Source organism: Ceratotherium simum, chromosome 10 (assembly GCF_057802395.1).
Source record: "Ceratotherium simum simum isolate JZ-2026a chromosome 10, ASM5780239v1, whole genome shotgun sequence".
Classification (NCBI taxonomy): domain Eukaryota; kingdom Metazoa; phylum Chordata; class Mammalia; order Perissodactyla; family Rhinocerotidae; genus Ceratotherium; species Ceratotherium simum.
In genome coordinates this window covers 69,396,435-69,423,840 of record NC_141909.1, presented here as the reverse complement: position 1 = coordinate 69,423,840, position 27,406 = coordinate 69,396,435, and the positions used below count along the sequence as shown (strand labels likewise).

Sequence of the window (27,406 nt, the reverse complement as noted above, 5' to 3'; positions counted from 1 at the left end):
ATAACTAGAATAAATTTATATTTTTATATCAAAGCAGTCAACTCTTAAAAACCTCAGATATTCAATTATTATTTACAATTAGAATTTAAAAGGTTAGAAATGAAATGCATTGTGCTTTCATATAACTTTTGTGAGTTAGACTTTGATGTGAATGATTCCATATAATTTCTTTGTAAATAGACACTGCTGTATGTGTGTATGTGTATGTGTGTGTATATATATGTATATACACAAACTAAAATATATAATGAAGATTATTTGTGAAGGGATTTTTAAGTTTTATGGTGAAAAATGGAGTTGATTACTTTTTGTTAGAATCTAAGTATTAATATATCTAACTGCGAAATATACTTTGTAGTAATTGATTCGTTAGCTACTTGAATTCCTTGGACCTCTCACATGAAAGTTACAACATTATGTATCAGGCACTGAAGTAGGCACTAGGATCTATAATGGAGAGCAATACTAGGACACTGACTTCTAGGAGCTTATATTTTTTTATGGGAGACAAATAATATACACATAAATCAAGTATAGAGTGTAGTTAGTGTTATGAATGAAATAATGTGTTTTGATATAGAATAATGGAGACATACTTTAGGTAGAGTAGCCAGTGAATGTCTCTTTGAAGAAATGGCAACTCTGAGACCTGAAATATGAGAAAGACCTCGCCCTGCAAAGAGCCAGTGAAAGAGCACTGCAGACAAAGGGAACAGTGAGCCAAAGGCCTGGGAGTTGGGGGACACAAGACCTATTGAGGAACTGGTCAAAATCTGAGTGATTGGAGCCTGTAATGAGCAAAGGGGAGAGCAAAGTGAGATGAAATTGATGAGGCAGACATGAAGAGGTATTCAAGTTTTACAGACTATGAGAAAGAGCTTGGATTCTGTTAGAGGAGCCGTGGGAGGTTGTTGAAAGGCTTTCAGCTAGAGGAGTGACATTTATGTTTTAAAAAGATCATCTGGGTGCAGTGGAAAGGGGCAGGGGCAAAGGAAGTGAAAATCTGGTGTAGTGGTTTGTTCACAGTAGCTACACAGCTATTTTTTTTTTTTTTTTCTGTGAGGAGATCAGCCCTGAGCTAACATATGATACCAATCCTCCGCTTTTTCTGCTGAGGAAGACTGGCCCTGCGCCAACATCCGTGCCCATCTTCCTCCACTTTATATGGGATGCCGCCACAGCATGGCTCAACAAGCGGTGCATTGGTGCGTGCCTGGGATCCGAACCGGGAAGCCCCAGGCTGCCGCAGCAGAGCATGCGCACTTAACTGCTTGCGCCTCTGCGCCGGCCCCTTGCCAGTGTGTCTCTTTCCATCCTTTTGCTTTTAACCAGTTTCTTTATACTTTAATTTGGGATTGGCAAACTATTACCCATATACTAGCAGCCTGATTTTATAAATAGTTTTATTGGAATACAGCCGTACCTCTTCATTTATGTATTGTTTGTGGCTGCTTTCAAGTTACAAATGCAGAGTTGAATAGTTATGATGGAGACCATATGGCCTGGAAGTCTAAAATCTTTACTATATGGCCCTTTAAGAAAAAGTTTGCTGACTTCTACAATTTTTTTTTTATGTATAGACTATAGTTGGATTGTGTTATATATTATACATTCTTATAATCTCTGCCTTTTAAGTGGTGGTTTTAGATTATTTACATTTACTGTAATTATTAATATGGCCACATTTCAGTCTGCTGTCTTTGCTATCTTCTATTCATCAAATCTCATTTTTTGTTTTCCTTTTTCATATCTGGTTTTGGATTAGTTGAATATTTGTTGTGATTCCATTTTATGTCTGCTATTGATTTATTAACTATACCTATTTGTTTCTTCAAAATAATTTTTTTAATTAGAACTTTAACTTTTTAGAGTAGTTTTAGGTTCACAGCAAAACTGAGAGAAAGGTACAGAGATTTCCCATATACCTCCTGCTCCCACACTGCATAGCCTCCCCCATTATTAACATCCCCCAACAGTGTGGTGCGTTCATTACAACTGATAAACCTACATGGATACATCATAATCACCCAAAGTCCATAGTTTACGTTACGGTTTGCTCTTCGAATCGTACATTTCTATGCATCTGACAAAAGTATAATGATATGTATCTGCCATTATAGAATCATACAGGGTATTTTCACTCCCCTAAAAATCCTCTATGCTCTATTTATGCCTCCCTTCACCAACCCCTGGCAACCACTGATCTTATCATCTCTATAGTTTCGCCTTTTGCAGAATGTCATCTACCTGAAATCACACAGTATATAGCCTTTTCAGATTGGCTTCTTTTCACTTAGTGATATGCAATTAAGTTTCCTCTGTGTCTTTTCATGGCTGCTGGCTCATTTCTTTTTGGGACTGAATAATATTCCGTTGTCTAGATGTATCATAGTTTATACATTCACCTACTGAAGGATGTCTTGGTTAATTCCAAGTTTTGGCAATTATGAATAAAGCTGCTATAAACATCCATATGCAGATTTTTGTGTGGCATAAGTTTTTAGCTCCTTTGAATAAATACCAAGAAGTGCAATTGCTGGATCGTATGGTAAGAGTATGTTTAGTTTTGTAAGAAACCACCAAACTGTGTTCCAAAATGGCTATACCATTTTGCGTTTCTACCAGCAATGAATGCAAGTTCCTGTTTCTCCACATCCTTGCCAGCATTTGTTGTTGTCAATGTTCTGGATATTCACCTTACTAATAAGTGTGTAGTGGTGTCTCATTATTGTTTTAATTTGCATTTCTCTGATGACATATGATGTGGAGCATCTTCTCATATGCTTATTTGCTACGCTTATATGCTTATTATATGCTTATTATGTTTGCTTTAGATAGTTATCTTTTAAGGAGTTTTCAAAATGAGAAAAAAAATCCGTATTTAAAAATAGACTTAATTCTGGCACTCTTCAATTTTTTATGTCATTTTAGATTTCCATCTGGTATCATTTTCCTTCTGCTGGAAAAACTTACTTTAACATTTCTTATAGTAAAAAATCTGCGGTCAATGAATTCTCTCAGCTTTTATTTGTCTGAAAAAATTCTTTGTTTTGCCTTTGTTTATGAAATAGATTAGGGTTTTCAGTGTTTGGCCAGGAGTTAGAATTTAAACGCATATAGTAGTTTGACTATTAACACTTTAATTTTCACTTCGTTTTACTCCTCAGTTGGCTGCCAGCAGCCAGATATACTTATCATATCTGTTTGTTATAGTCATAAAAGTGGTTATACTGCTTTTGATAAACTGCACGTTTAAAATATATTTTAAAGAAGGCACTTATTGTATGATAGGGAATTGTTTTCTCCTTCCTTCCCTAGAGTTTTTATGGTCTGTATTTGTAGCAGCATTTGTTATACTCTTGGGTATAGTTATTTCTATACCGTAGAAAGATTGCCAATATGAACTGCTTGCAGAGAGGACTGGTGTGAAAGAAATAGGAAAGAAACAAGTAATTTTCTGTTTTTCTTGCCTTAGTTTGTCAGCTGGCTTTAGGATCATTAACTTTTATTATGTTTATGTCCAAATTATAAAGTATTTTCTTGTTATTTACCAAACACTTATATAAAAATCATTTATTATGCATGCTGATGTTTAACAGCAGATCTTGAAGGTTAGATGACTGGTGGAGGTATATATTTATGTCTTAGGGGTGGTCTGTCTGATATTGATATACTTCTTAATTCTTTATGATATTGACAAGACAAGACAAATTCTGATACTGAGACAAGTTTTGAGACCTTGGGCAGATTACTTAACATGCTAACCTCAATTTTCTTGTTTGAGATACTCATCTCACAGAGTTATGAGAATTAATTGAGGCCATATACATAAATTCTTGAATTAATAATTCAAGAGCTTTATAATTTAGATTATCTTCTTCTAAAAGTAATTTGATTGGCTTATAGTAAAAGACATCTGTATATTAAGAGAAAGAAAAAACATAAGCAGGAAAACAGAATAAAGGAAGGAGATAATCAAGACAAATGTAGTTACCAAGTTTTGAACAGTAATTTTTTCTCATAGATGGGCCATACTTGTTTCTTTGCGTGTCTGATAATTTTTTTTTTTTGAAAACTGGACATTTTGAATATTGTAATGTGGAAACTCTGGAAATCAGATTCTTTCCCTACCATCCTTGTGTTGTTGCTGTTGTGGGTGGTGGTGGTTGTTTGCTTAGGGACTTTTCTAAACTGTATTCCTAAGGTCTGTACTCTCTGTGGCATGTAGTCATTGAAGTCTATGTTCTCTTAGTTTAGTGGTCAGCTGATGTTTTGACAGAGTTACCTTGAATGCCTGGAGCCAAGGAAAGGAAAAAGGAAGAAAAAAATACTCTCCCCATCTTTGCAGATATGATCTATGTTGGGCCACTTCTTCAATGCTTAGTCAGGCTGTTTACAACTCTGCCTCAGCTGTTACTTCCAACTTCTGTAGAGCTTCAAGGCCAGCTACAAGTGAAGCTTAGGGTCTTTTCAGGCCTTTTCTGAACACGCAACCTGCCCTGGGCATGCATGTGGCTTTCTTGCTTCCCCACTAGACATGAGAGCTTTTAAAAGACCTTATAGTCACACATACCTCCTTTCCCCACATCTTCCTTCCCAAGCTTCCATGTCTGTCTATTGCTTGTTCCAAGTGTTGTGTCTTGCTCCAGGCTGCTGCAGCTAAGACCTGTGCCCTTAGATGCTTTCAGCAAAAGTATCCCAGCCCCAGGGATGTTCTGAGTTTGGTGAAACAAAGACAATTCTTTGTGCCTGTCCTTGAGGGATTTGCCAGACAGGCTGAGACCCACAATCACAATTCTTTGAGAATAAGGTCCTTACTGCTTCCTCTGGAACTAGCAACCGTCACCACTAATGCAGGCTACCATCCTCATGACTGTTGCCAATCTGGGATGGGGGGATTCTAGTGGGACAATGTTTTTACCACAAAACTGTAGCTGCTTCTTCACTAAGTCCTCCACTGCTTGTCTTATATTTTTGTCTTTGTTCCAGAATTCTTCAGAAGTTGATTCTGACAGTTTTTGCCAGCTCATTAGTGTTTTAGGGAGGTGATAGCCCTGGAGTTGCCCACTCTGCCATTTTTGATGACGTCACTCGCAACATTCTTTTTCAAAGGAAGATGTTCTAAACTGATTTCACTTAAATAATTAGAAACTGGAAGTGGACATATAGTTAAGCCTGATTTTAATAGCTAAAAATTGTGTGTAGTGTACTTAGTGTCTTACTGAGTCAAGAATATAAGCCTCCTAAATTTTACCTGTGAAACCTTACGTATTTTCCAAGTTGAAGTAGAAGAAAAAGTAAGGCAACGGAGGAGTATAAACAGGAATGAGAAAACATCATCTTTGGCTTTGTGTTCATCTCTGGAGCATTAAAAAAGTTATATGGTAACAAGAACAATTCATTGCTTAAGGAGAAAAGTAGAGTACAGTAGAAAGTCAGGCTTACAACTTGATGACTGACCATGAATTAGTGAAGCCTGCCTGCCAGCCTTCTTCCCTCCTTCCTGTCCTCCCATCTTCCCATTTCATGTTAAATAGTGAATTATTGTCATGGGCTTAGCACTGTGCTAGTGGTATAGATATAGTGGATAATTAGATAGAAATGATCCTTACCCTTGCAAAGTTTATTGTAATGTGGAGGATAGAAATCTGTAAACATCTTGATATCATGCAGTGATTGCTATGGTGTGCATGGGTTGTAATGGGAGTTCAGAGAAAGGCCATCTTTGTGGGTACTGGGAAGGCTTTCTGGATTAGGTGGTCTCTAAACTTGTATTTGGAGGTTTAATGAAAGTTAACAAATTTAATGGTTGGGAGAAAAGCCTATGTCATGCATAGGGAGTAACATATATGAAAAGTTTTAGGTGAAGTGAGAGATGGCATTGCAGAAACATTCCTTATAACAGTAATTAGAAAATGACAAGTAGAGGAAGCTGAAGCTGGAGTGTTAAATTGTGGCGTTATAAGCAGTGTTATCTAGTTTAGAGTTTATCCAGAAGAATAAGTTGCAAAGAAATCCAGACGGTTAATAATTGTCCACTTGGATCTGATTAATGAAAACTGAATTATCCCATATGATCCTAACTAATATTCTAAGATTTCAAAATAAAGATGTTTAAAAACTGTATACTTAAAAAAGAAACAAAAGATACTGAAATTGCTAGTAATTATAAACCTTAGTACTTCCAGAAGACAATATTTTCCCGTCAGCATTTTATATTACAGCTTTTTATATAGTAAATTTTATTTACTTTATGTGAATAAAAGCTATTACATTAAAAAAGCTCAGCTATGATATTTATTTTATATACATTCACTTATGGCCGATTCTTGAGTAGGGAACACATTGTGGATGGACCACTTTTCTTGCAGCAGCAACACTTTTTAGAATTTTAAGGAGAAGGCCTGGAGGAAATGAGCACCCTTAACTGTGCAAATAGGGTGTCACAATGACACATTCAGATTTACAGGAAGTCTCAATTGATTTATAAATCTCTTTTATACTGTGGTAACAGTGATTTTAGCTTTTTTATTGAGCTTTTTTAACTTCGTTGTGTTGCTTTCATTGCTTTTTAAACCGTTTTCCTATGAGTGTTCTTTTTTAGTATTTATTGCTAATTTTCCTGTAATTGAGCCTTCAATATCATCATCTTTCGTGCTGAAATAACTTTAAATAAATTGGTTGTTTTTCTTTATTGTGATTTACTACCTCTGGATGTTCATTTTTTACCCACAGAAATCGTTTTGTCTTTCCTCCTTTTACCCTCTACACTGTTCATAAAACACTGATTTCTACATAAAGCTACTATGACACATCCCATCTCTGTTTTTTAAGTCTATACCTCTGACTTCATAGCAGGGTGTTTAGGTGCATTTTCTAGTGTACATTAGAATCTTGGATCTGCCACTTGCGTTGTGTGTGACCTTGGTCATGTTGCTTAATCTCATTTGTCTTCAGTTTCCACCTGTGAGGAGGACAGTTACACCTTTTCCTCATAGGATTGTTAGAGAATTGTTTAAATAATAAAGGCCGATTGTTTCTACTTTTTCTTACATAATTTAGTTGATAAATTTGAACCACTCATTTATAAGTGAGGAATAAATATTTCCTAATCTTGGAATGATAGTTTCATAAGTAATTAGCCTCATTAACACTAATGTATTAAAAGTTATAATAAAGATTAGAAAGACCATCAGAAAACACAGACTCGCTCTACAACATCTACAATAAATGTTTTTATGGCTTCTGGCAAAGAAATCAGAAAGCCGTAACTGTACTTTTTTATAATTGAATGATATATTAAAAGGGGCATTGTTTTTTTAACTGTGATAGATGGAACCTTAGGCTTCACATAACAGAGCCTGATTGTTAGAATTACAGACATTAATTGTTAATTCCTTTAAAAGCAGAGTGTTTTTTCTTCCCACTGTTATTTACACATTTCATAATGGTTGTTGGTTTCACCAGACTCTACTAAAATACTTACAACTCATTTAGGAGATTAGTCTAAAAAATTCTTCATAGTGCTGCCATTTCAGTGTATAATAATTCTTACACAAATTTATTTCAGAGGCTCATAGGCTTAAACCTCAGTATCTACTTCTGTTAGTTCGGTTGGTAAGTGTTCAGATCATTGATTTTCAAACCTGTTTATTTCTCTATGTAGTTCATTTCTAGAGAGCATCTTAGTTACTGATCACTGGTCTTCAAGTTCATTGTAGTGACAGAAGTCAATTGGACATATAATAATGAATAAGTAAGCAGTTCTTTGGTAAGACCCTGGCATGGTGAAAATGATGTTTGAGTTAGTTTTGATAGATCTGTAAGTAATATCTAAGATAGTACATGAGCCACAATAATTTAACGTTTGCTAGAAACATAAGGCTTAAGCTGGCTGTTTCATGGTACTTTAGATGTATGTGATCAAGTGACTATATTTTTTAGCTCAAAGCTGGGGTTGTAAGAGAACCTGATAATAGCTAACTGAATGCTAGCTATATGCCTGACTTTGTTCCCAAGTGCATATAACCCAATTACTTTATTTAATCCTCACAACAACCCTATTAGGTAGGAACTTTTATTCCCCTATTTAGATGAGGTAACTGAGGCGAAGAGAAGTAGCCTCGTTAAGGTCACACAGCACGTGAGTGGTACAGCTAAAATCTGAATCCAGAAAGTCTGAATTCAGAGCCTCTCTCTTAACCACACTTGTAGCTATTTTTTAAATAAACCAGAAGTAGTAGGAGGAATTGAAGTTGTTTCATACACAGAAGTAAAACCAGCCTTTAACCAGAGAGAATATCTAGGTCAGTAAAAGGTCACTAGGTAGCATAAGATCTATTTCTTATAAAGTTGAATTTTGGAGCTGTTACAGCAAAAATATATAGAGTATAATATTTTAAAATCTGAGAATATTTTGGTTTTAAATTCTTAAATTTTAGAAGACTTTAAAAATATTCTTAAATGAGATTTTATTGCTTGTATGGACTTGTATGAAGACAAACTTATTAGGTTTCAGTTCTGGGTCCTCTACCTACTAGTTTTATGATCTTTTGCAAGTTACTTAAACTTTCTGTGCCTGTTATTCTGTACCTGTAAAATGAAGATAGTAATAGCTTCTTTCTCATAAGGTGTTGTGAGAGTTAAATTATTTAATATATGTAAAGCACTTAGAATAGTACTAAATGGCATGTAAGGTTAGGTGGTGGTGTTATTATTATTATTTATCCTATTTATCCCATATCATATGGTCATCCATCCTTATTAATGAACATCTTTCATTGATGGAAAATTAATTCTACGTTTCAAATCTAATTTTTAGTCCTTATCTGTCTGTAATCTTATTTTTCCTTTGCTTCCCCTTTCTCAACTACTCACAATTTATGTCTTCTTTTATGCTTTATGTAACCCTTTTTTGGATTAAGGGAGAGTATACAGATGTGTATACATATTCCTGGAATTTAGCACCTAATTAGTGCATGGGCTTTTTCTTGTCCATGGATCTATCCCTAGTTCCTAGAATAGTAAGTTCTAGTTTTTAATAAATAAAATATTTGTTGAATGAGTGAATGAATAAATGACTTCAAATTTGTCAAGCATTTTGTATATGGCTATTATTTTTTTCCTAAATTTTCCATTCTCTAGACCAAGAAGATATCCAGTTTGTCAATGTTCTTCTTTAAGAATGGTACTCATAACTGAATATAATAAGTAATATGTGATTTGATCAATAGAGAATAAGAGTATCATTATACTATATCTTTTATTCTATATGTATTTTGCTATCACTATACCTAAAGTAGCATTTTGGAGAGACAGTAGTGCCTTTGACTCATTTGCATAATGCCACAAGTCAAATATGTTGCCATTAAATCAACTTGCTTTATCAATTTTCGTATTTTTTTTAAAGTATTACAAGATATTAGATATTTCTTTTCTAAACTTTTTTTTAACATTGATTCTGTCATTTCAGCATTCACTGTAAGTTTACCAAATCAGTTTCATATTTCTTTTTTGTGTGTGTGAGGAAGATCAGCCCTGAGCTAACATCCATGCCAATCCTCCTCTTTTTTTGCTGAAGAAGAGCGGCCCTGAGCTATTGCCAATCCTCCTTTTTTTCCCCCCTTTTTCTCCCCAAAGTCCCAGTAGATAGTTGTATGTCATGGTTGCACATCCTTCTAGTTGCTGTATGTGGGAGGCTGCCTCAACATGGCCGGACAACGGTGCGTCGGTGCGCGCCCGGGATCCGAACCCGGGCTGCCAGTAGCGGAGTGCGCGCACTTAACTGCTAAGCCATGAGGCTGGCCCCAGTTCCATATTTCTGTATCTTCTACATGGAGATTAGGCCCAGCTAGTCTTTTTCTGTTACATCTCTTTTATTTGTGAGTTTGGTAATATCATAGAAGAAAGTGTATTTCATGTCTTAAAACTTATCCTTAGTGAACTCTGCATCTTCTAGTGATTATCACTTTTAAGAGCCAAACCCTTTTTTACAGGAATTTGTCCTGAATCCCCCCCAGTCGTCATATGCTCTATTTTGCTCCATTCTTCTAGATTTGAAATTGCCTTTTTCATTTTTAAAAAGATTAGATTTCTCTTTGCTAGTCCCCCCCCCCCGCTGAGGTAGATTAGCCCTGAGCTAACATCTGTTGCCAATCTTCCTCATTTTTTGCTTGAGGAAGATTAGCCATGAGCTAACATCTGTGCCAATCTTCCTCTTCTTTATATGTGAGTCACTGCGACAGCATGGTTGACAAGTGGCGTAGGTCTACACCTGGGATCTGAACCCATGAACCTGGGCCACCGAAGCAGAACACGCCGAACTTAACCACTATGCCATGGGGCCAGCCCCTTTCTTTGCTAGTTTTGATTCTTACAGCACCTTTCACTTATCTGGAGCTTTCAAGTTTTTATCAAAATTAGTTTTAGACTAGAAGACTTGAAATTTTTTGGTGTAGCTGTGCTTTCTTGCTAGTTGAATTTTTGGTATTATTTTATTGTTATAAATAACCTCCAACTTTATCATTAGTTATTGTTTCTGTTTATTTTCAGCTGGTTGGTGGAGAATTTGACTTGGAGATGAACTTTATTATCCAAGATGCTGAGAGTATAACATGCATGACAGAGCTTTTGGAGCACTGTGATGTAACATGTCAAGCAGAAATATGGAGCATGTTTACAGCCATTCTACGAAAAAGTGTTCGGAATTTACAGACTAGCACAGAAGTTGGGCTAATTGAACAAGTATTGCTGAAAATGAGTGCTGTAGATGACATGATAGCAGGTATGAGGTTATCTGACAGGAAAGTATAACTTAAGTGTTTATAAAGATTCATGTTCTTACATTTATATTCTATAAGTAATACAGATTTGTTGAAACTACCTTGATTTAAAATAGATAAATAGAAATGTATGAAAAATTTGCCTTATATTAAGGGAAAACCTGAAGAATGGAATGATAACTTCTGTATTAGACAAATGTAATTACTAATTTTGCTTTTCCAGGCTTTAGAAAGTCTCATTAATGTGGAATAAGTACTATGAAATCTATCAGAAAAATAAACAATACTTTTCTATGTAGTATTTATTTAAACCTTTACATAATTAAAATATTAAAATACATATTATAGTTCTGTATAATGAGCACTTTACCAAATTCTCCGAGCTCCATGCTCTTCAATCTGGCATATATGGAACTATGACAGGAGGTACTAAAAGCCTTAGAATAAGCATGTTGTAGTTTTTGGAAGTGTCCATTGATATTTTTTTGAGAAACTTTGTTTTAAAATAGAGCATAAAATTTATATGAATTTCAAGATAAGAATATTAATATTTGTGCTTATTGTGTTATTTTAAATAACTTTGAAATCTATGATTCATCACTGCAAATCCTTTACCTCCCTGCAAGTTCAGTAGAAATGTTTTGAAAGGTGGTCCCAGAGCAACAGTTATTCCCAGAAAATTAGTTTAGAGTTTGAAATGTCAATTTTCTTAAGCCATGAATCTTCAGCATAAGTTTCTTCTGACATAAAACGGTTTTCATAATTTTAAAAGTGCTAACATGACTCCTCACAATATCGTATCTGATCCTTAAAAGTAGTTCAGATTCCAGAGAATCCTCTGTAATATTTTGATTTATGCATTTAATTAATTTTAATACTAGTAGAACAAAACATTAAACGAGAAAGAATGGAATGAGTAGGTTAAAGATGAATGGCTTTTAAATTTAAATACAATACTTTGAAAATTGTGTTTTTCTTATAGAGTATATTAAAATATATAGAGGTAGATGTCTTCTATCTCTATTTAGAATGTTTTAGCATTCTCTGTATTAGTTACTAAGGGTTGACTTGATGAAAAATGAGATTCAAACTTAAAACATCTCTTTAACGAAGATGGTACTAATTCTGTAAATTCTAGCATTGTTTAACAAGAATCTATTTGTATAAACTTATATGTACACATGTTATACAGAACGTCACGCGATCTTTGAATCCTTACATTTGGATTTAAGCCCTTAAATTTTTTTTTTTTTTTTTTGTAAATAAAGTAGCTACCAGTTTAGGGAGTGCACCTTAGAAAATGAGCCACGATTACATACATGGTAGTTTACTGGCACATAGTTCATGAGCACTGAGATGTAACGTGATAGTAAGCGTGATAGTACCACAGAAGTTCCTATCTTCACATTTTCCATTATATAAAGTTAGTTAATTATTTTTTCTTCTCAATAATAATAATACTGACAACACAAAACTTTCAATTTTTATTTTAAGCATTGAATGTCAGAAAAATATCTCTACTTTGCTTTTTAGTAGAGAAATTAAAATTTACATGAAATACTAGTGAAGCACCAGTAGCCACCAAAAAACACTGCTAAGTTTTCACTCTGAATGTTTTATAGCTTGTTATGTTCAAAGAGGTACTTTTCATTTAATAATGTGAAGATGTTACTAGAAGGTGGTTAAACATTTGTAGTAAATTGATAAGAGAATTTCATAATCTTAGTATTTTTTCTCCTCTAAAAATCTTGTACAGAAAAGAAGACCTGTTATAATAAAAATTAAACTGAGCTTCTTGGTTATAGGTACAATAAATAAAAATTATAATAATTATGTAATTAAATAAAAATTTTATAGATCACTTTTTGTGACATACATAAGAAATGAGGTAAAAGTTTGGAAATAGAAGTTCAATTTTTTAAAGAAGTGTTTGTAGGTAAACCTTTAAGAAATCTTCTATGAAGGTTGCCATTGCAGCTAATTGCTTAAAGCTGCTTCGTATTAACTTAGGGTTTTAAGGTGCTTGATTTTTGTCTAGACTTCTTTCTTAGAAACAGATCTTCTGACTAATATGTGGTAACTATGAACATTTTTGTTACTTGAATGATGAAACATTTTATTTCATTAAAAGATCTCTCTCAAAAATGGCATATCCATGGTCACAATTTTATCATAGGATTGCTTACTTGTTGTGGCATTAAGTAAGAATTAGTCAATTATTTATTAATGAAAATAACCATATTAAATTTCTATTTTTAAATACATACATAATAAATATTTTTAAAGTCTCAAATTCCAGCTATTAATCTGTGATATTGGATAATATATATCAATAACTAATAATTTCAATTTATTCTAATCTAACCTTTTTATTAATTGATGATAAATTGTTTAGAATGTGTATTGTGTCTTGATTGTAATAACTTGTGTAGTATCTTTAATTCTTAGGAAATGCTTTAGAAACTGAGAAAATGAAGTATAAATATTTAGATGCTTAATTTCTTGCTAAGAATGGTTGATAGAGGTAATACAATGCCTACAGATGAGAAAGTAATCAGGGACAAGAGAATAAATGTTCGATTTTTCTTATCATTTTGTGAGCTGATGTGTCTCTTATATGCACATAAACACATTAATGTAATGGATTTCACTCGTAATGTGTTTAAATGATACTTCCATTTAGAGACTATTGGGTAAGAGTGAGGGCTCTGGAGCTGTACTGCCTAGGTTTGAATCCTGATCTACCTCCTACTAGAGTGTGTTCTTGGGCGATGTGATTAAGGTTTCTATGCTTCACTTTCCTCATCTTTAGAAAGGGAATAATAGTACTTACCTCATAGGCTTGTTATGAAGATTTGTGAAGTTAATGCATGTAAACCACCTGGAATAATGCCAGGCAAGGAGTAAGTGCTCAAAATTGTTGGTAATGGGCCAAGGAATATTTCAAGAATATATTTTATTAAGAATAGATAATTCTAAAAGAAAATATGGTCAACTATCACTTTTTCATTTGAAAATAACTAATTAACAATGTTAAATCATTGTACCTTTGCATATTTTTGCCTACCTTTCCCTGCATACAGCAGATTTGTGTGTGTGGGGGTGTGTATTCTGGGAACTCATAAAATCTGTTTTATGTGTTTGCTAAGAAAACTTAATTGGAATGGTAAATCTGATAGGGAAAAAATCTTAAAATTCAAATATAATTTTTTTGGTTATGTGATGAATTAAAAATTGTTAATTAAAATGGCTTTTCATGAGGACGTTTAGCTATATTAGATATAAATATATATGTAGAAATGACAATTGATAACTTTTGCTCTTTCAAAAAGCATATTACCTTGACAGATGGCAGCTCATGACTAGAGTTCAGAATAACTTTATTTTCCTTTGAAGATCTTCTAGTTGATATGTTGGGGGTTCTTGCCAGCTACAGCATCACTGTCAAGGAGTTGAAGCTTTTGTTCAGCATGCTTCGAGGAGAAAGTGGAATCTGGGTAAGCTGTGGTCAGAGGGAAAAGTATTCAATATCAGTGCATTAATACTTAATGTTCAACAATTTGTCTCTAGAGAGCTATAAACTTGAATTCGTAATGGAAATTGTTCCTCTTAAAGAGTTTAGTAAATGATTTAAAATTAATTTTCTCTCTAGTTAGAAAACAGTCCAGTGGCTAACGGGATATATTAGATATTTTTACTAAATTTGTACAATGACGTTTCTTTTTCTTGTTTCCTCAGCCAAGACATGCAGTAAAATTATTATCAGTTCTTAATCAGATGCCACAAAGACATGGTCCTGATACTTTTTTCAATTTCCCTGGTTGTAGTGCTGCGGTAAGTTTTAAATACATGTGTTTATTTTTAAGTCAGCTCTATTAAGATATAATTTATATACTATGAAATTTACCAATTTAAAACATACAATTTGATGAGTTCTGAATAGTTTTGTAACCACCACCACAATCATGATTTAGAACAAATCCATCATTACCAAAAAGCACCTTGTTTCTGTTTGAAGCCAATCCCCTCTACCCAGCCCCTCTTTCTTACAACCTCTGATTTATTTTGTGTTTGTGTAATTTTGCCTTTTCTAGAATTTCATATAAATAAAATCATACAGTGTATAATCTTTTCTGTCAGGCTTCTTTCACTTACCATAATGCTTTTGAGATTGTCCATGTGTAGCTTATCAGTAGCTTATTTGATTCCTTTTTATTCTGAGCAGTATTACATTTTGTGGATATACCACAGTTTATTTATCCATTCCCTAGTTGATGGATGTTTGGGTTTTCAGTTTTTGGCTATTGTGAATAAAACTGCTGTGAACATTTGAACATAAGTCTTCTGCAGGCATGTTTTCTTATCTCTTGAGTAAATACATAAGAGTGAGGTTGCTGGGTTTTATGGTAAATCTGTATTTCATTTCATGAGAAACAGGCAAATTGCTTTCCATAGTGGAAAATTTTAATTCCCATCAATAATGTATGAGAATCCCAGTTGATTTGCGTGTTGGACATTGTCCATCTTTTTAATTTGCGGCATTTAAATGATTATATAGTGGTACCTCATTATAGTTTTAATTTTCTATCTATCTTCATGACTGATGATGTTGAGCATTTTTTCATGTACATCTTCTTTTGTGGTGTTTGTGTTCAAATCTTCTGTTCATTTAAAAAAAATTTGGTTGTTTGTCTTAAGATCCTAAGAGTTCGTTATATATTTGGGATATAAGTTAATTTGTCAGATATGTATTTGGCAAATATTCTCTCCCAACCTGTGGCTTGTCTTTTTATTTTCTTAACAGTATTTCTTCAAGTACAAAAGATTTTAATTTTGATGAAGTCCAATTAAAATTTTCTTTCTTTTAGGCATATTCTTTCGTAATCTAAGAAATCAGTATAAACCAAGGTCACAACATTTTTTGTCTTACACTTTCTATTAAAAGTTCTGTTGTTTTAGCTCTTCCATTTAGGACTGTGATCCTTTCTATGTGAATTTTTAAAATATGATGTGAGAGAAGGTTGGAGGTTAAGTTTTATTTGTTTGTTTTGCCTGTGAATATCGAATTTTTTCGTAACCATTTGATGAAGTGACAGTCCTTTCACACTGGATTACCTTGGCACCTTTCTTGAAAGCTATCTGGCCGTGTTTGTGGGAATCTATTTCCAACTCTCTATTTGGTTCCTTTGTCCTATATTTCTATTCTCATGCCAATATCACTTTGTCTTGATTATTGTAGCTGTTTAGTAGTTCTTGAAATCAGGTAGAGTATAAGTACTCCAACTTTATTCTTCCTTTAAAAAATAATTTTGGCTATTCTAGATTGTTTGCATTTCCATATATATTCTGAATAAACTCATTAAGTTTTATAAAAAGCCTGCTATGATTTTAATTGTATTATGTTAAATCTATAGAAAAATTTGGAGAGAATAGATATCTTAACATTATTGAATCTTTGTTCATGAACACAGTATATCTTTCCCATTATTTAGTTTTCTTTGATATTTTCAGTGTTTTGTAGTTTTTAGCATACAAGTCTTAAACATCTTTTGTTAAAATTATGCATAAATATTCCATATTGTATTTGCTAGTATATAGAAATGCAATTGATTTTTTTGTATATTGACCGACCTTATATCCTGAGACCTTGCTAAACTCACTTATTGGTCCTAGCAGTTTTTTAATAGATGCCTTAGAATTATTTACAAAGATAATAATTTTATCTGTGAATAAAGCCAGTCTTATTTCTTACTTTACAATTAGTGTGCCTTTTTATTTCATTTTATTGCCTTATTGCACTGGCTAGGACCTCTGGTGCAATATTGATTAACAGTAACATTCTTTTTTTTTTTTTTTTTTTTGTGAGGCGATCAGCCCTGTGCTAACATCCGCCAATCCTCCTCTTTTTTTTTTTTGCTGAGGAAGATGGCCCTGGGCTAACATCTGTGCCTATCTTCCTCCACTTTATATGGGACGCCGCCACAGCATGGCTTGACAAGCAGTGTGTCGGTGCGCGCCCGGGATCCGAACCAGCGAACCCCGGGCCGCCGCAGCGGAGTGCGCGCACTTAACCACTTGCGCCACCGGGCCGGCCCCAACAGTAACATTCTTGATTTATTTTCAATCTTAGGGAAAGCATTAAGTATTTCACCATTAAGTATGCTATTAGCGTTAGGTTTTAAGACACCCTTTAACAGGTTGAGGAAATTCTTTTCTATTCCTATTTAATGGGAGTTTTTTAAATCATTAATATGTTGATATCAGTACTGAATTGTTTCAAATGCTTTTTCTGATTTTATTAAAATGATCATATGGTGTTTCTTCTTAATCTTTATTAATGTAGTGAATTACAATGATTGGTATTTCAGTGTTAAAGCAACCTTTGTATTCCTGGGATAAAAACTACTTGATCACTGTGTATTAACCTTTTCATCTACAGCTGGATTTGATTTGCCAACATATTGCTAATAAATTTTGCAGTTATTTTTATGAGTGATTTGGGGGTATATTTTTCTTGTAATATCTTTTTCTGGTTTTGGTCTTAGGATAATTCCTCATAAAATGAATTGAGAAGTATTCATTTCTCTCAATTGAGGAGTTTGTGTAGAAATGATATTACTTATTCTTAAATGTGTGCTAGAATTCACTATTAAAGCCATCTAGGCCTGGAGTTTTGCTTGTGAGAAGGTTTTAAACTATGAACTTAATTTCTATAATAGATATAGAGAAGTTTTCTATTTCATTTTGAGTGAGCTTTGATAGATTATATCTTTCAGTAATTTGTCCAGTTAATCTAATTTGTCAAATATACTGGCATAAAGTTGTTCATCATATCCCCTTATTATCCTTTTAATGTCTGTAGGATATGTAGTGATGTCTCCCCTTTCATTCTGGATACTGGATTTTTTTTTTCCTGATCAATCTAACTGGAAGTTTATCCATTTTGTTGTTCTTTTCAAAGAACTAGTTTTCTCAATCTGCTTGATTTCATCATTTTTGTCTACATGATAGAATTGTAGCAAGTACGTATAATTTTTGGCTAGAAGAACTGGTTTTGGTTTCTGGATCCTCTAGTTCATTATTGTGGAGGACTAGTCCCTTAATGTTTCTTGGGTTACTTTCATGTAAAATATTAGTACTTTATCATGGAATAGGGTTATTGTGAGCCTGTAATGAAATAATATACAATTAAGCATTATATTGGTTGTAAAACATCATGTAAATATTTGTTACTCTCTGGTTATTATTAGTACTTAAATGTCCTTGCAATCTGCCGTTTCATCAACCATTCCCCTAATTTTATGTTTTTTCCCTTAATGTTTTTTTTACTAACTTTTTTTTTAAGTTCCAGTGTCCCCCAATTGTGAAATGATAATACGAAAGTTAAAAATTACTTTCCAGATGGAAGTTAATCATTTTATATATCAGATTGTAGGGTAGAACACATATAAAATGTACATTGTGGTACTTAGCAGAGAAAAACTGTCACTGTCCCTAAGACAGAAGGGGTTCCTTTAGATGTAATAATTCTATTTACATACATACATATATATGTATATTTTAATATATTTTACAAAACTGCCATTGATCTGACATCTGCTAGATAGTCTAATGGATGGGAAAGAAGAGCAAAGTGTTTTGACAGAAATATAAGCAAGATGCTTTCTTATTTATGAATTAAAATTTAGCTAAAACAGAGTGAATAACTGTTTTAATAAATTGTCTGAATTGCCTCAGTAACGTTGTGACTCATCCTGTTTTTGGCCATTTGACCATCAATTACGTGAAACCTGCAAATATTTTCTATCAATAGGTAACATATTTTACACAAATACACACAATTTTATTTATATGTTGTTAGTAGTTATGTTTGAATTACTTTTGTTCAGGGGATTTTGATGGACTTATACATACTATTTACTTCCCCTTTTCTGGTTTTCCCTAAATCACTCATTTTCATGAAGGGTAGTTTGGATCAAGAATATAAATATATTCTGTATAGAGGAAGAAGCAGGGAAGGAACTAGAACTTTTACAACTATTATTTTATTTGAGTCATACGAGCTATATAATATAAATGTTATTATCATTGTTACATCAGTTGAAGAAACTGAGCCTCAACAATGTAACATTTTTCAGGGTCGTAAAGCAGAGTCACAACCTGAAGCTAAATTTGCCTGAACTTAAGTCCAATGTTTTATTTAACAACAGATTGGCTTATTTCCAGGCATGTTACTCCTGCTATTGAACTGCTGAAAAATTGGGATAGAAACTGATTTTAAAATCCTTACTATTATAGTGTTTTTGATAATCTGCTTCTGGATGAGCATAAACCAATGGCATCTTAGTAACTAGAGGGTACGTACTGTTTGGACCACCACTAATAGCAGTGCCTTTGGATGACTAAAATTGTGACACTGCTTACTTTCCCTCCAAAACAACAATATATACTAGGCCTTCTGAATTGTATTTTGTATTCTGTAGATGCCTCTCCGTGAGCTATGCTGCCTCCATATGACCAGTTGGTAACATTTACTCATTCAGAGAGTTAGTTGAATTCCATAGAGTGATTCATGTAAAGAATGACAAATGTAAGATGGCATTTTATATGCTCTGTGATTATGGATATACTGTTTAGATTTGCCTTTCATGATTATTTTCTATTTCATGAATCTGCTTAATTTATCAAATGGTGCACTTTTCTATTCACTGAAATAGTTTACTGAAAGCACTCTATCTGAACATCAGCATCATTTCTTTTGCAAATTACAATAGATAAGAACATAGATTTTGGAATCAGCTAGACCAGGAGATAGTGAGGGATATGGATGTTGGAGAACTCATTGGACGCAATGAGGGACATCCAATTGTGGGTACCAAAATATTGTAGAAGGCAATATGAAGGAAATGTGAAGGCAGCTTAAATTCAAAATCACAAAAGTAGTCCAAAGGACATGGCATTAAAACCATGGGATTAGAAGGAAATATAAGGAATCTAGGGAATGGATGATGAGATCAGGCACAAATGATTTGGGAGTAAACGGACTTGGGTCCAAATCAGGCAGTACTACGTGAAGTTAGCTTTTGTGCATTAAGGGAGGATGTATGCATTAGTTAAAAAGAGTTGAGGGCCGGCCCCGTGGCGTAGCGGTTAAGTGCGTGCGCTCCGCTGCTGGCGGCCCGGGTTTGGATCCCGGGCGCACACCGACGCACCGCTTTTCCGGCCATGCAGAGGCCGCGTCCCACATACAGCAACTAGAAGGATGTGCAGCTATGACATACAACTATCTACTGGGTCTTTGGAGGGAAAAAATAAATAAATAAAATCTTAAAAAAAAAAAAAAGAGTTGAAAAAGGCTAGAGATGCAAGGTACGCTTTATAGAAGGCTTTGGTTGGTACATAAGTAGGAACAGAAGGTTGAGTACCTTCTAGAAATGAGAGATTTCAGGTCCCTACATCATTTATTCTATCTGTTGTACATTAAATTTAAAAGAATGTCCTTGAGTAACGGTAACTATCTTTTTGAAGAGATTGGCCATAGTAAAGATCCTCATTTATCCATAGAATTATTGGAAGTCCACAATGAAACAGAGGAATATCCTATTTTAGAGCTTTCCAGGTGTTTGGTTCCAGTTGTAGCAAGAACAAAGATTATTATTTCATTATCACTCAAGCTTAGATTTTTCTTTTGTAAGATTTTTCTTTTTTCTTCTATTTTGGTTCACTAGTGTTTGCAACTGTATGTGATTTAGGGCTTTCTCAGTCCTACCGTGGGCATAATAACAAATGAATCTCTTGGACCACATGTCTTTTTCTTGGTGGAAGAGTAGGTCTGGAAAACTTGAAGGGCAGCTTGTCTGAAATTCTTTCCTGTATCTCTTAGTTTAATGCAGTGTTTAAGTTCTAATTTAGGGCCCAGTAGACTGGATGATGAAACTGATGATACTGAAAGTGCTAGGCCATTGGTTTGGGGTGAGAGATTGCATGGGTGTATGGAGTAATGGGGGAAAAGGGAAAAAAGTAAGCTCTCCTGAATGCTTTTTAACACTCCAATGATAGTGCTGTAATGAGCCCCTGTTGCTGATGTGAAAGTGCACTTGAGTATGCTGGTCTTGGCAAAAGGTTGAAAACCATGAATATAACCCTATGCCAATTGTGTTCCACAGGCGTTAAGAACAAATTAACATATTTATTAAGTAATTTATATAATTCCATAGATTTATTTTACTATTCAATGTCCTCAATAAATATTTCTCCTGTTTACCTTGGTACTGTGAAGCAGCTATAGTAAGTGAAGTCTGAGTTAGTGAAATTTTTGGAGTTATTAATCAGCAGTAAACTTGGCAAAAATTGCCTTTTACTAACAAACAGCATCAAAAAAATAAGTAAAATACAATATTTCCTTTTAAAAAGTTAACAAAAGTTATATTCACAATTAAACTGCTTGAACTAATTGCTTAAGCATTCAAATCTGAAAGGACATCGTATGGGAAATTTTTCTTTATTTTTAGGGTTTGATGCTTCATTTGAAAGTGTGTGTGTGTGTGTGTGTTTGTGTATTTCTGTACACACAGCTTCTGTAGATTTAGGTGCTAAGTTCTATAGAAAAACAGTGAAAAGAGATGGGGTGAAGTCCAGGAAAGCTTCACAGAAGAGGGACATACTAGCCTGGTATTGAGGAATAATTGGGATTTTGCTGGAAGAAGTGTTTTGGACAAAAGCAAACTCACGTACGAAAAAGGGAGCTTTAACAGAACAAATGGAACAGCTGGTATATTTAGGAATGTGGGGTAAGGTAGTAGAATAGAAGATTGAAAGGGTTTGTTGGATCATAGTGTGTGTGAAGAGGCTTGTATAACCTGAAGAAATTGAAACTTTATATGCAGAGGATTTTTAATATGGGAGCTATATGTTATATTTGAGAAAGGTCATTATCAGCAAGATGAAGGCTCTGGGGGAACAGATCAGTTATAAAACATAATGGATAATTATCTTTTATGTGAAGGAATTTAAATATCTCATAGGAAAACAAATATAAATCCACTCAGATATTTCTTGACATCACGTAATCAACCACTTTCTCATTTTTTCCTTCGAATGGCTGAATTTTTTTTGATTACTATTATCAACTGATTTCTGTATTATTCCTTTCCTATTTATGAGTGGATCGGAATCCTTTTTGGTCATAAATTTCAGTGGTTAAGTTTCTGAATAACAAATCTCATGCTTTTCCATCCTTTGTTTCAGTATTATGAGCATTATGAACATCATTTCTTAATACTTATATTTCTTTAATATTGATTCCATTAACATTCTCTAACACAGTTGTTTTTGGATTTAAAGATTCAAGCTCTTTTAATCAAATGAAATATTACTAAAAACCTAACATAAGCCACAGAAAACTGAAAATTCTGAGGCATGTGTATTAGGGACTGCATATTGGTCAAACTGGAGGAGGACTTCTTGGAATACAGTCTGAAACCTACTGTGTAACTTAGAGATGAAACTTCATTAACTGAGTGGTATTTGAAAACGTAATGCTTCTATAGTCAACAAATAATATTTATAGATTATTTTAATACGATAATAGTTTCTATTTTTTATATTTGTCCATGATTTTCTGATATTTATACCTTCACTGTTTTTTAATCTGTAAAAGGCATATTTGACTTTGGTTACTATCACATTTTCTTTAACTGATACTTTTGTATCTTTTTTCATTGCCTTGTAGGCAATTGCATTGCCTCCTATTGCAAAGTGGCCTTATCAGAATGGCTTCACTCTAAACACTTGGTTTCGTATGGATCCATTAAATAACATTAATGTTGATAAGGATAAACCATATCTTTATTGGTAAGTAATAAAATTAACTTTAGTACTTTTGTCTTAAGTATTCCAATTTTGTAAATAGGTAGTCATATTTAGTGTCAAGGCAACATATTAAATAGAATATATATATGCTAAAACTATGAAGACACAGTTAAGTCAATTTATTTCATTTATTTTTTGCTGTTGATTCTAGGCCACTTGGCTCACTATTTTCTTTTTTTTCCAATTATAGTTTAAGAGTCAAGCGTTATAGGCCTTCTGTGTTTAATCTGCCTCAATATAGATCAATTGTGGGGTTCTTAGTGAAGATGCTGGTCCCTGATCAAGGAGAGAATAAATGAAAACTCGCACCAGAGTTCATTCCCTTTGCCTTTTTGCTTAGTTTGTTCTGTGAGCATAATTAAGATATGCTTTAAAAATATTAATAATAATAACCATGTAAGAAATTGTAATCAGGTAGGATTAATTATTTGGTCGATAACTAACAGAATGGATTGATCAACCCAAAAATAGATTGGCCTATTATAAGGACTGAGAGCTTGATAATTTTAGTTTACCAATAATGCACAGTAATAAGAACATCAAACTTTCATTGATTGCCGTACTATATATGAGGCATTGTAAGTGCTTACATGTATAAACTCATTTAATAGTTGCAGTGCTTTGAAATAAGACTGCCTGAGTTTAAGTACTGTCTTCACCACTTACTATTTATTCTGTGCCTTGGTGTCTTCAGCTGTAGAATGAGAATAATAATAGTACCTATCACATAGGATTTAATGGGGGAATAATATTTAAAGTGCTTTTTGTACAATGGCTAAGAAATGTGAGTGCAGAAAATGTGAGCTATTATTAGCTTGTAAGCTCTGTTACAAAAGATTATATATGGATAGTAATGAGAGAGAGTTTTAAACAAACATCGGAACTTGGGGACGTAAATGGGGTTGAACTTTAGATTGGTCATTTTGGGAGATCATACATTTATTTCAATAATACCATCATTTTTCAAAGCATTTATTATTTTTTTATATTGTGATTGAATTCACAACTAGGAGCAGTGCCCCTCTAGAAGAAATTTTGTATTTTGTAGTTACATATTTTTTATTTTTGACTAAAAATTTACTGCTTTGCTGGATTACCTACATTACTTACCAAACTTAGCTCTTTTTGTTTTGTAATTTGTAAGCATTTTCAACGGTATTAGAGAGCAAGTTGTTTTTGAAAACATTAACTGTGTAAATGATTTCTGTATTTGCTAATTCCAACTGGTCCTTAAAGGTAAATGAAATATACTTAGTAGGCTTTTGTTGGCCATTAATTTGTTTTTATGTATTTGTGATATTTAAATTGAAATTTTTAAAGGTTCTATAGTCTTCTATTTTCCCAAGTGTAGCTCCTTCTTTTAGTTATCCTAAACCTTTTATGTTTTAGTCTTTATTTGGTACATGTAATAACCCTTCTCCTCTATAGGGGAATAAGTTTTATTTTTTAGTTTTTTTTGTGTGTGTGAGGAAGATCGGCCCTGAGATAACATCTGCCAATCCTCCTCTTTTTGCTAAGGAAGACTGGCTCTGGGCTAACATCCATGCCCATCTTCCTCCACTTTACATGGGACGCCGCCACAGCGTGGCCTGACAAGCGATGCGTCGGTACGCGCCCGGGATCCGAACCGGTGAACCCTGGGTTGCTGCAGTGGAGCGCACGCACTTAACCGCTTGTGCCATCGGACCGGCCCCTAGTTTTATTTTTATAATATATATATATATATATTTTTTTTTTTTTGTGAGGAAGATCGGCCCTGAGCTAATATGTGCCAATCTTCCTCTTTTTGCTGAGGAAGACTGGCCCTGGGCTAACATCCATGCCCATCTTCCTCTACTTTATATGGGATGCTGCCACAGCATGGCTTGACAAGCGGTGCATTGGTGTGCGCCTGGGATCCGAACTGGCGAGCCCCGGGCCCCCGCAGCGGAGTGCGCACACTTAACTGCTTGTGCCACTGGGCCGGCCCTTTATAATAATGTTTTATGTTATTTATATAATAATATTTAGATATAAAGTTCTTTGTATCAGAGGATATTACGCTATTCTCAGTTTTCTTTACAGTTTTCGTACTAGCAAAGGAGTTGGTTACTCTGCTCATTTCGTTGGCAACTGTCTAATAGTCACATCACTGAAGTCCAAAGGAAAAGGTTTCCAGCACTGTGTAAAATACGATTTTCAACCCCGCAAGGTAGGTCTGAGTAAATTATTTCTGTTGAGAATGACACAATTCACCATTCCCACTGTCTTAAAACTCACCTATTAGGACTTCTGTAATATTCTCTTTTATTGGTTTTCTTATAACTCCTAATGCTTTTCTCTTATCGTTCTCTGCATTTTCTTTCTACTTTTATGTCTAACTTTTGACATAAGATCAGGCTCTTGACCTCTTGCAGTGTCTGTCTCTCTCACTCTCTCATTCTCTCTCTCTCGCTGTGATCTGTTCTGTGGCATTCTTTCAGTAAATACGTCTTGAGTATTCACTGAGTACCAGACAATGTTGTAGGCACTGGAGATATGACAGTAACAAAACAGACAACATCCCTGCTTTTATGGAGCTTTTATTTTTTTGGGAATTTTTATTCAGTTTCATGATCGCTTTCCGCTCTTATTCTTATCTCCAGAGCTCTATTCTTATATTCTTATCTACCTGCGAGGTATTGCCATGTGGATATCTTTCTGGCCCCTCAACCTCAGAACATGTAACCATCTCCAGCCCCAAATCCGCTCATGTTCTTAGGGCCCCTGTTTTCATTAAGAGGCCTACCGTCTTCATAGTAGTGGGGACTTGACTCCACCTTGTTCTTCATTCCCTTTTTGATCTTTATATCCCTTTAGTTTTCAAGTCCTCTACTTTGTATCTCTGTAATATATCTGTCTCCTTTTTAAAAATCTTTACGTGCTGCTTAAATTCTTCATATTGTTCTCTCTTTTATCTTGGATCCTTTGTTTCTTCCTCTTCCAAACTATTTTACACACTAATATCTGATGTCTATTCCTGATCACATTATTCTACTGCTCAAACCAGTTGTTTGCTTCTCACTAACCATGGAACAAATTAAAATTTTTAGCCTAGTCCTTCATGGTTTGGATTTTATTTTCAGCTTTTTACTTATACCCTTTATTTTGGCAAAACTGAGCTAATATACTGTTTTACTTTATCTTTTCCTTTTCAAATGTTCAATCTCTGGCATGAACTACATTTGCTTGTCCCCTCGCTCACAGCTCTAGATGTTTAAATCCTATCCCATTATTATGTTCCATTTCATATAACACCATTTCTGTAGATTCTTGCCCAGATTTGCCTTGCTCCCCAGATATAGTCTCTCTCATAGCATATTATTTCAGTATTTCTTATGGTAATTATTTCTTTTAAACCTTTATCATTCATTTATATGTGCATTGTTTAGTAACTATTGAGACTAAGATATGCATTGGATTCATCTTTGTATTTCCTTATATGCCTGCCCCACGGTATTGAACTTGGTAGACTGTCAATAATATATATTGGATAAATGAATAAAATATGACTTTAACAACCAAAAATCCCTTTTGTTTCCTAAAGGAGTAAGTTACATTTATCTGGAAAGCTAATTTATACTGAGCAATTTATTTCCCAGTAGTATGAAATAAATGAGGTATTACTATTGAGAAAGTGAGAAAGAAGGCATGGGCCGTGTCGTGGTCAGTGCTTCTTTGTAGATAAGTACGCCAAGAACCGTTTCCATGTGGCAGGAAGAAGAAAGGTAGTCGTGGCACTAAAGACAAATAATTTAGGTTGTTGCTATGTAGTAAGCATTTAAATTCTAAAGCTTACTAGCCTTTTCTGTTGTTGTTGTTCCAGCACAATAATGTATACTGCAAAACTAACTTAAGTTAATTTTTGGAATTGTAGCGAATTAGGGCATTATCCATGAGCATTAAGAGAGATTTTATCGTTTTTGAGAGAGTGTTTTGCACAGGTTTGATGGAAAACAGGGTGTTACTTAGAATGCCAAAAACTGACACATTCAAATATCTTCATTCTGATCTTAAAATTTTTGTATATATTATATATAATTTATTTATAGTATACCATATATGATAATTTATGTATAATATGTAAATTTACTATATATTATATAGAAATTATGTAGTGTCTTTAATTTTCTGCATATCTATGAAAGTAATATTCAAGTATTTTCACAATTATATTATTAATTCAAAGATTATTCAAAGACAAATGTTTATCTGAACTTTATGTTACTTCAGTTGTAGGTCTGAGGAATTATATTTGAAGAACGTTTGCAGAAATGTTACTTTAATTACAATTCTATCTTTTTCTCTCCATTTTGTTCCTTTTCCTCCTCCTTCATCTTTCTCTCCTCAGTCCTTTACCTCCTCCTCCTTCTCTATTGTTCGTCCTTTTCATCTTTCCCTTCCTTGCCCCTTCTCCTTCTCCTCTTCTCTTTCTTCCTCCTTTCTTGTTCTTTTTCCCCCTTTTTCCTCTAACCTCATTTGGTTTAGATAATAGACCAGTTTTTAGACTGGAGATTCAGACTTCAAAATAGTTTGTGTAGCTGTGTGTATGTCATGCACTATGGATTTATAGATAATTAACTCTTTTTATAAGTCAAATATTAAACTTCCAGATTTGGTAATCTCTTGAGGGAGATTTAGCTAATCCTAGTAGTCCTGACTGTTGTTTCCTGAGATTGAACTTTTCACTAATTTCTGCTTCGTCAGTAATGCTGGCTTCAATTAGAGGGATGTTG

The 27,406-nt window shown here is 33.9% G+C and overlaps 1 protein-coding gene across 3 annotated transcripts in view; it reads left to right on the top strand.

Annotated features, from left to right (window-relative positions):
* The window catches only part of NBEA (neurobeachin), a 690,698-nt gene that overhangs the window by 56,224 nt on the left and 607,068 nt on the right, over positions 1-27,406 (top strand). For all 3 annotated transcript variants that reach the window (XM_087436200.1, XM_014791275.2, XM_087436201.1), the window contains exons 2-6: positions 10,552-10,783; positions 14,178-14,278; positions 14,520-14,615; positions 22,513-22,634; positions 24,717-24,843. In XM_087436200.1, the coding sequence (XP_087292326.1) occupies positions 10,552-10,783; positions 14,178-14,278; positions 14,520-14,615; positions 22,513-22,634; positions 24,717-24,843 (678 nt within the window). The remainder of the gene's footprint in view (positions 1-10,551; positions 10,784-14,177; positions 14,279-14,519; positions 14,616-22,512; positions 22,635-24,716; positions 24,844-27,406) is intronic.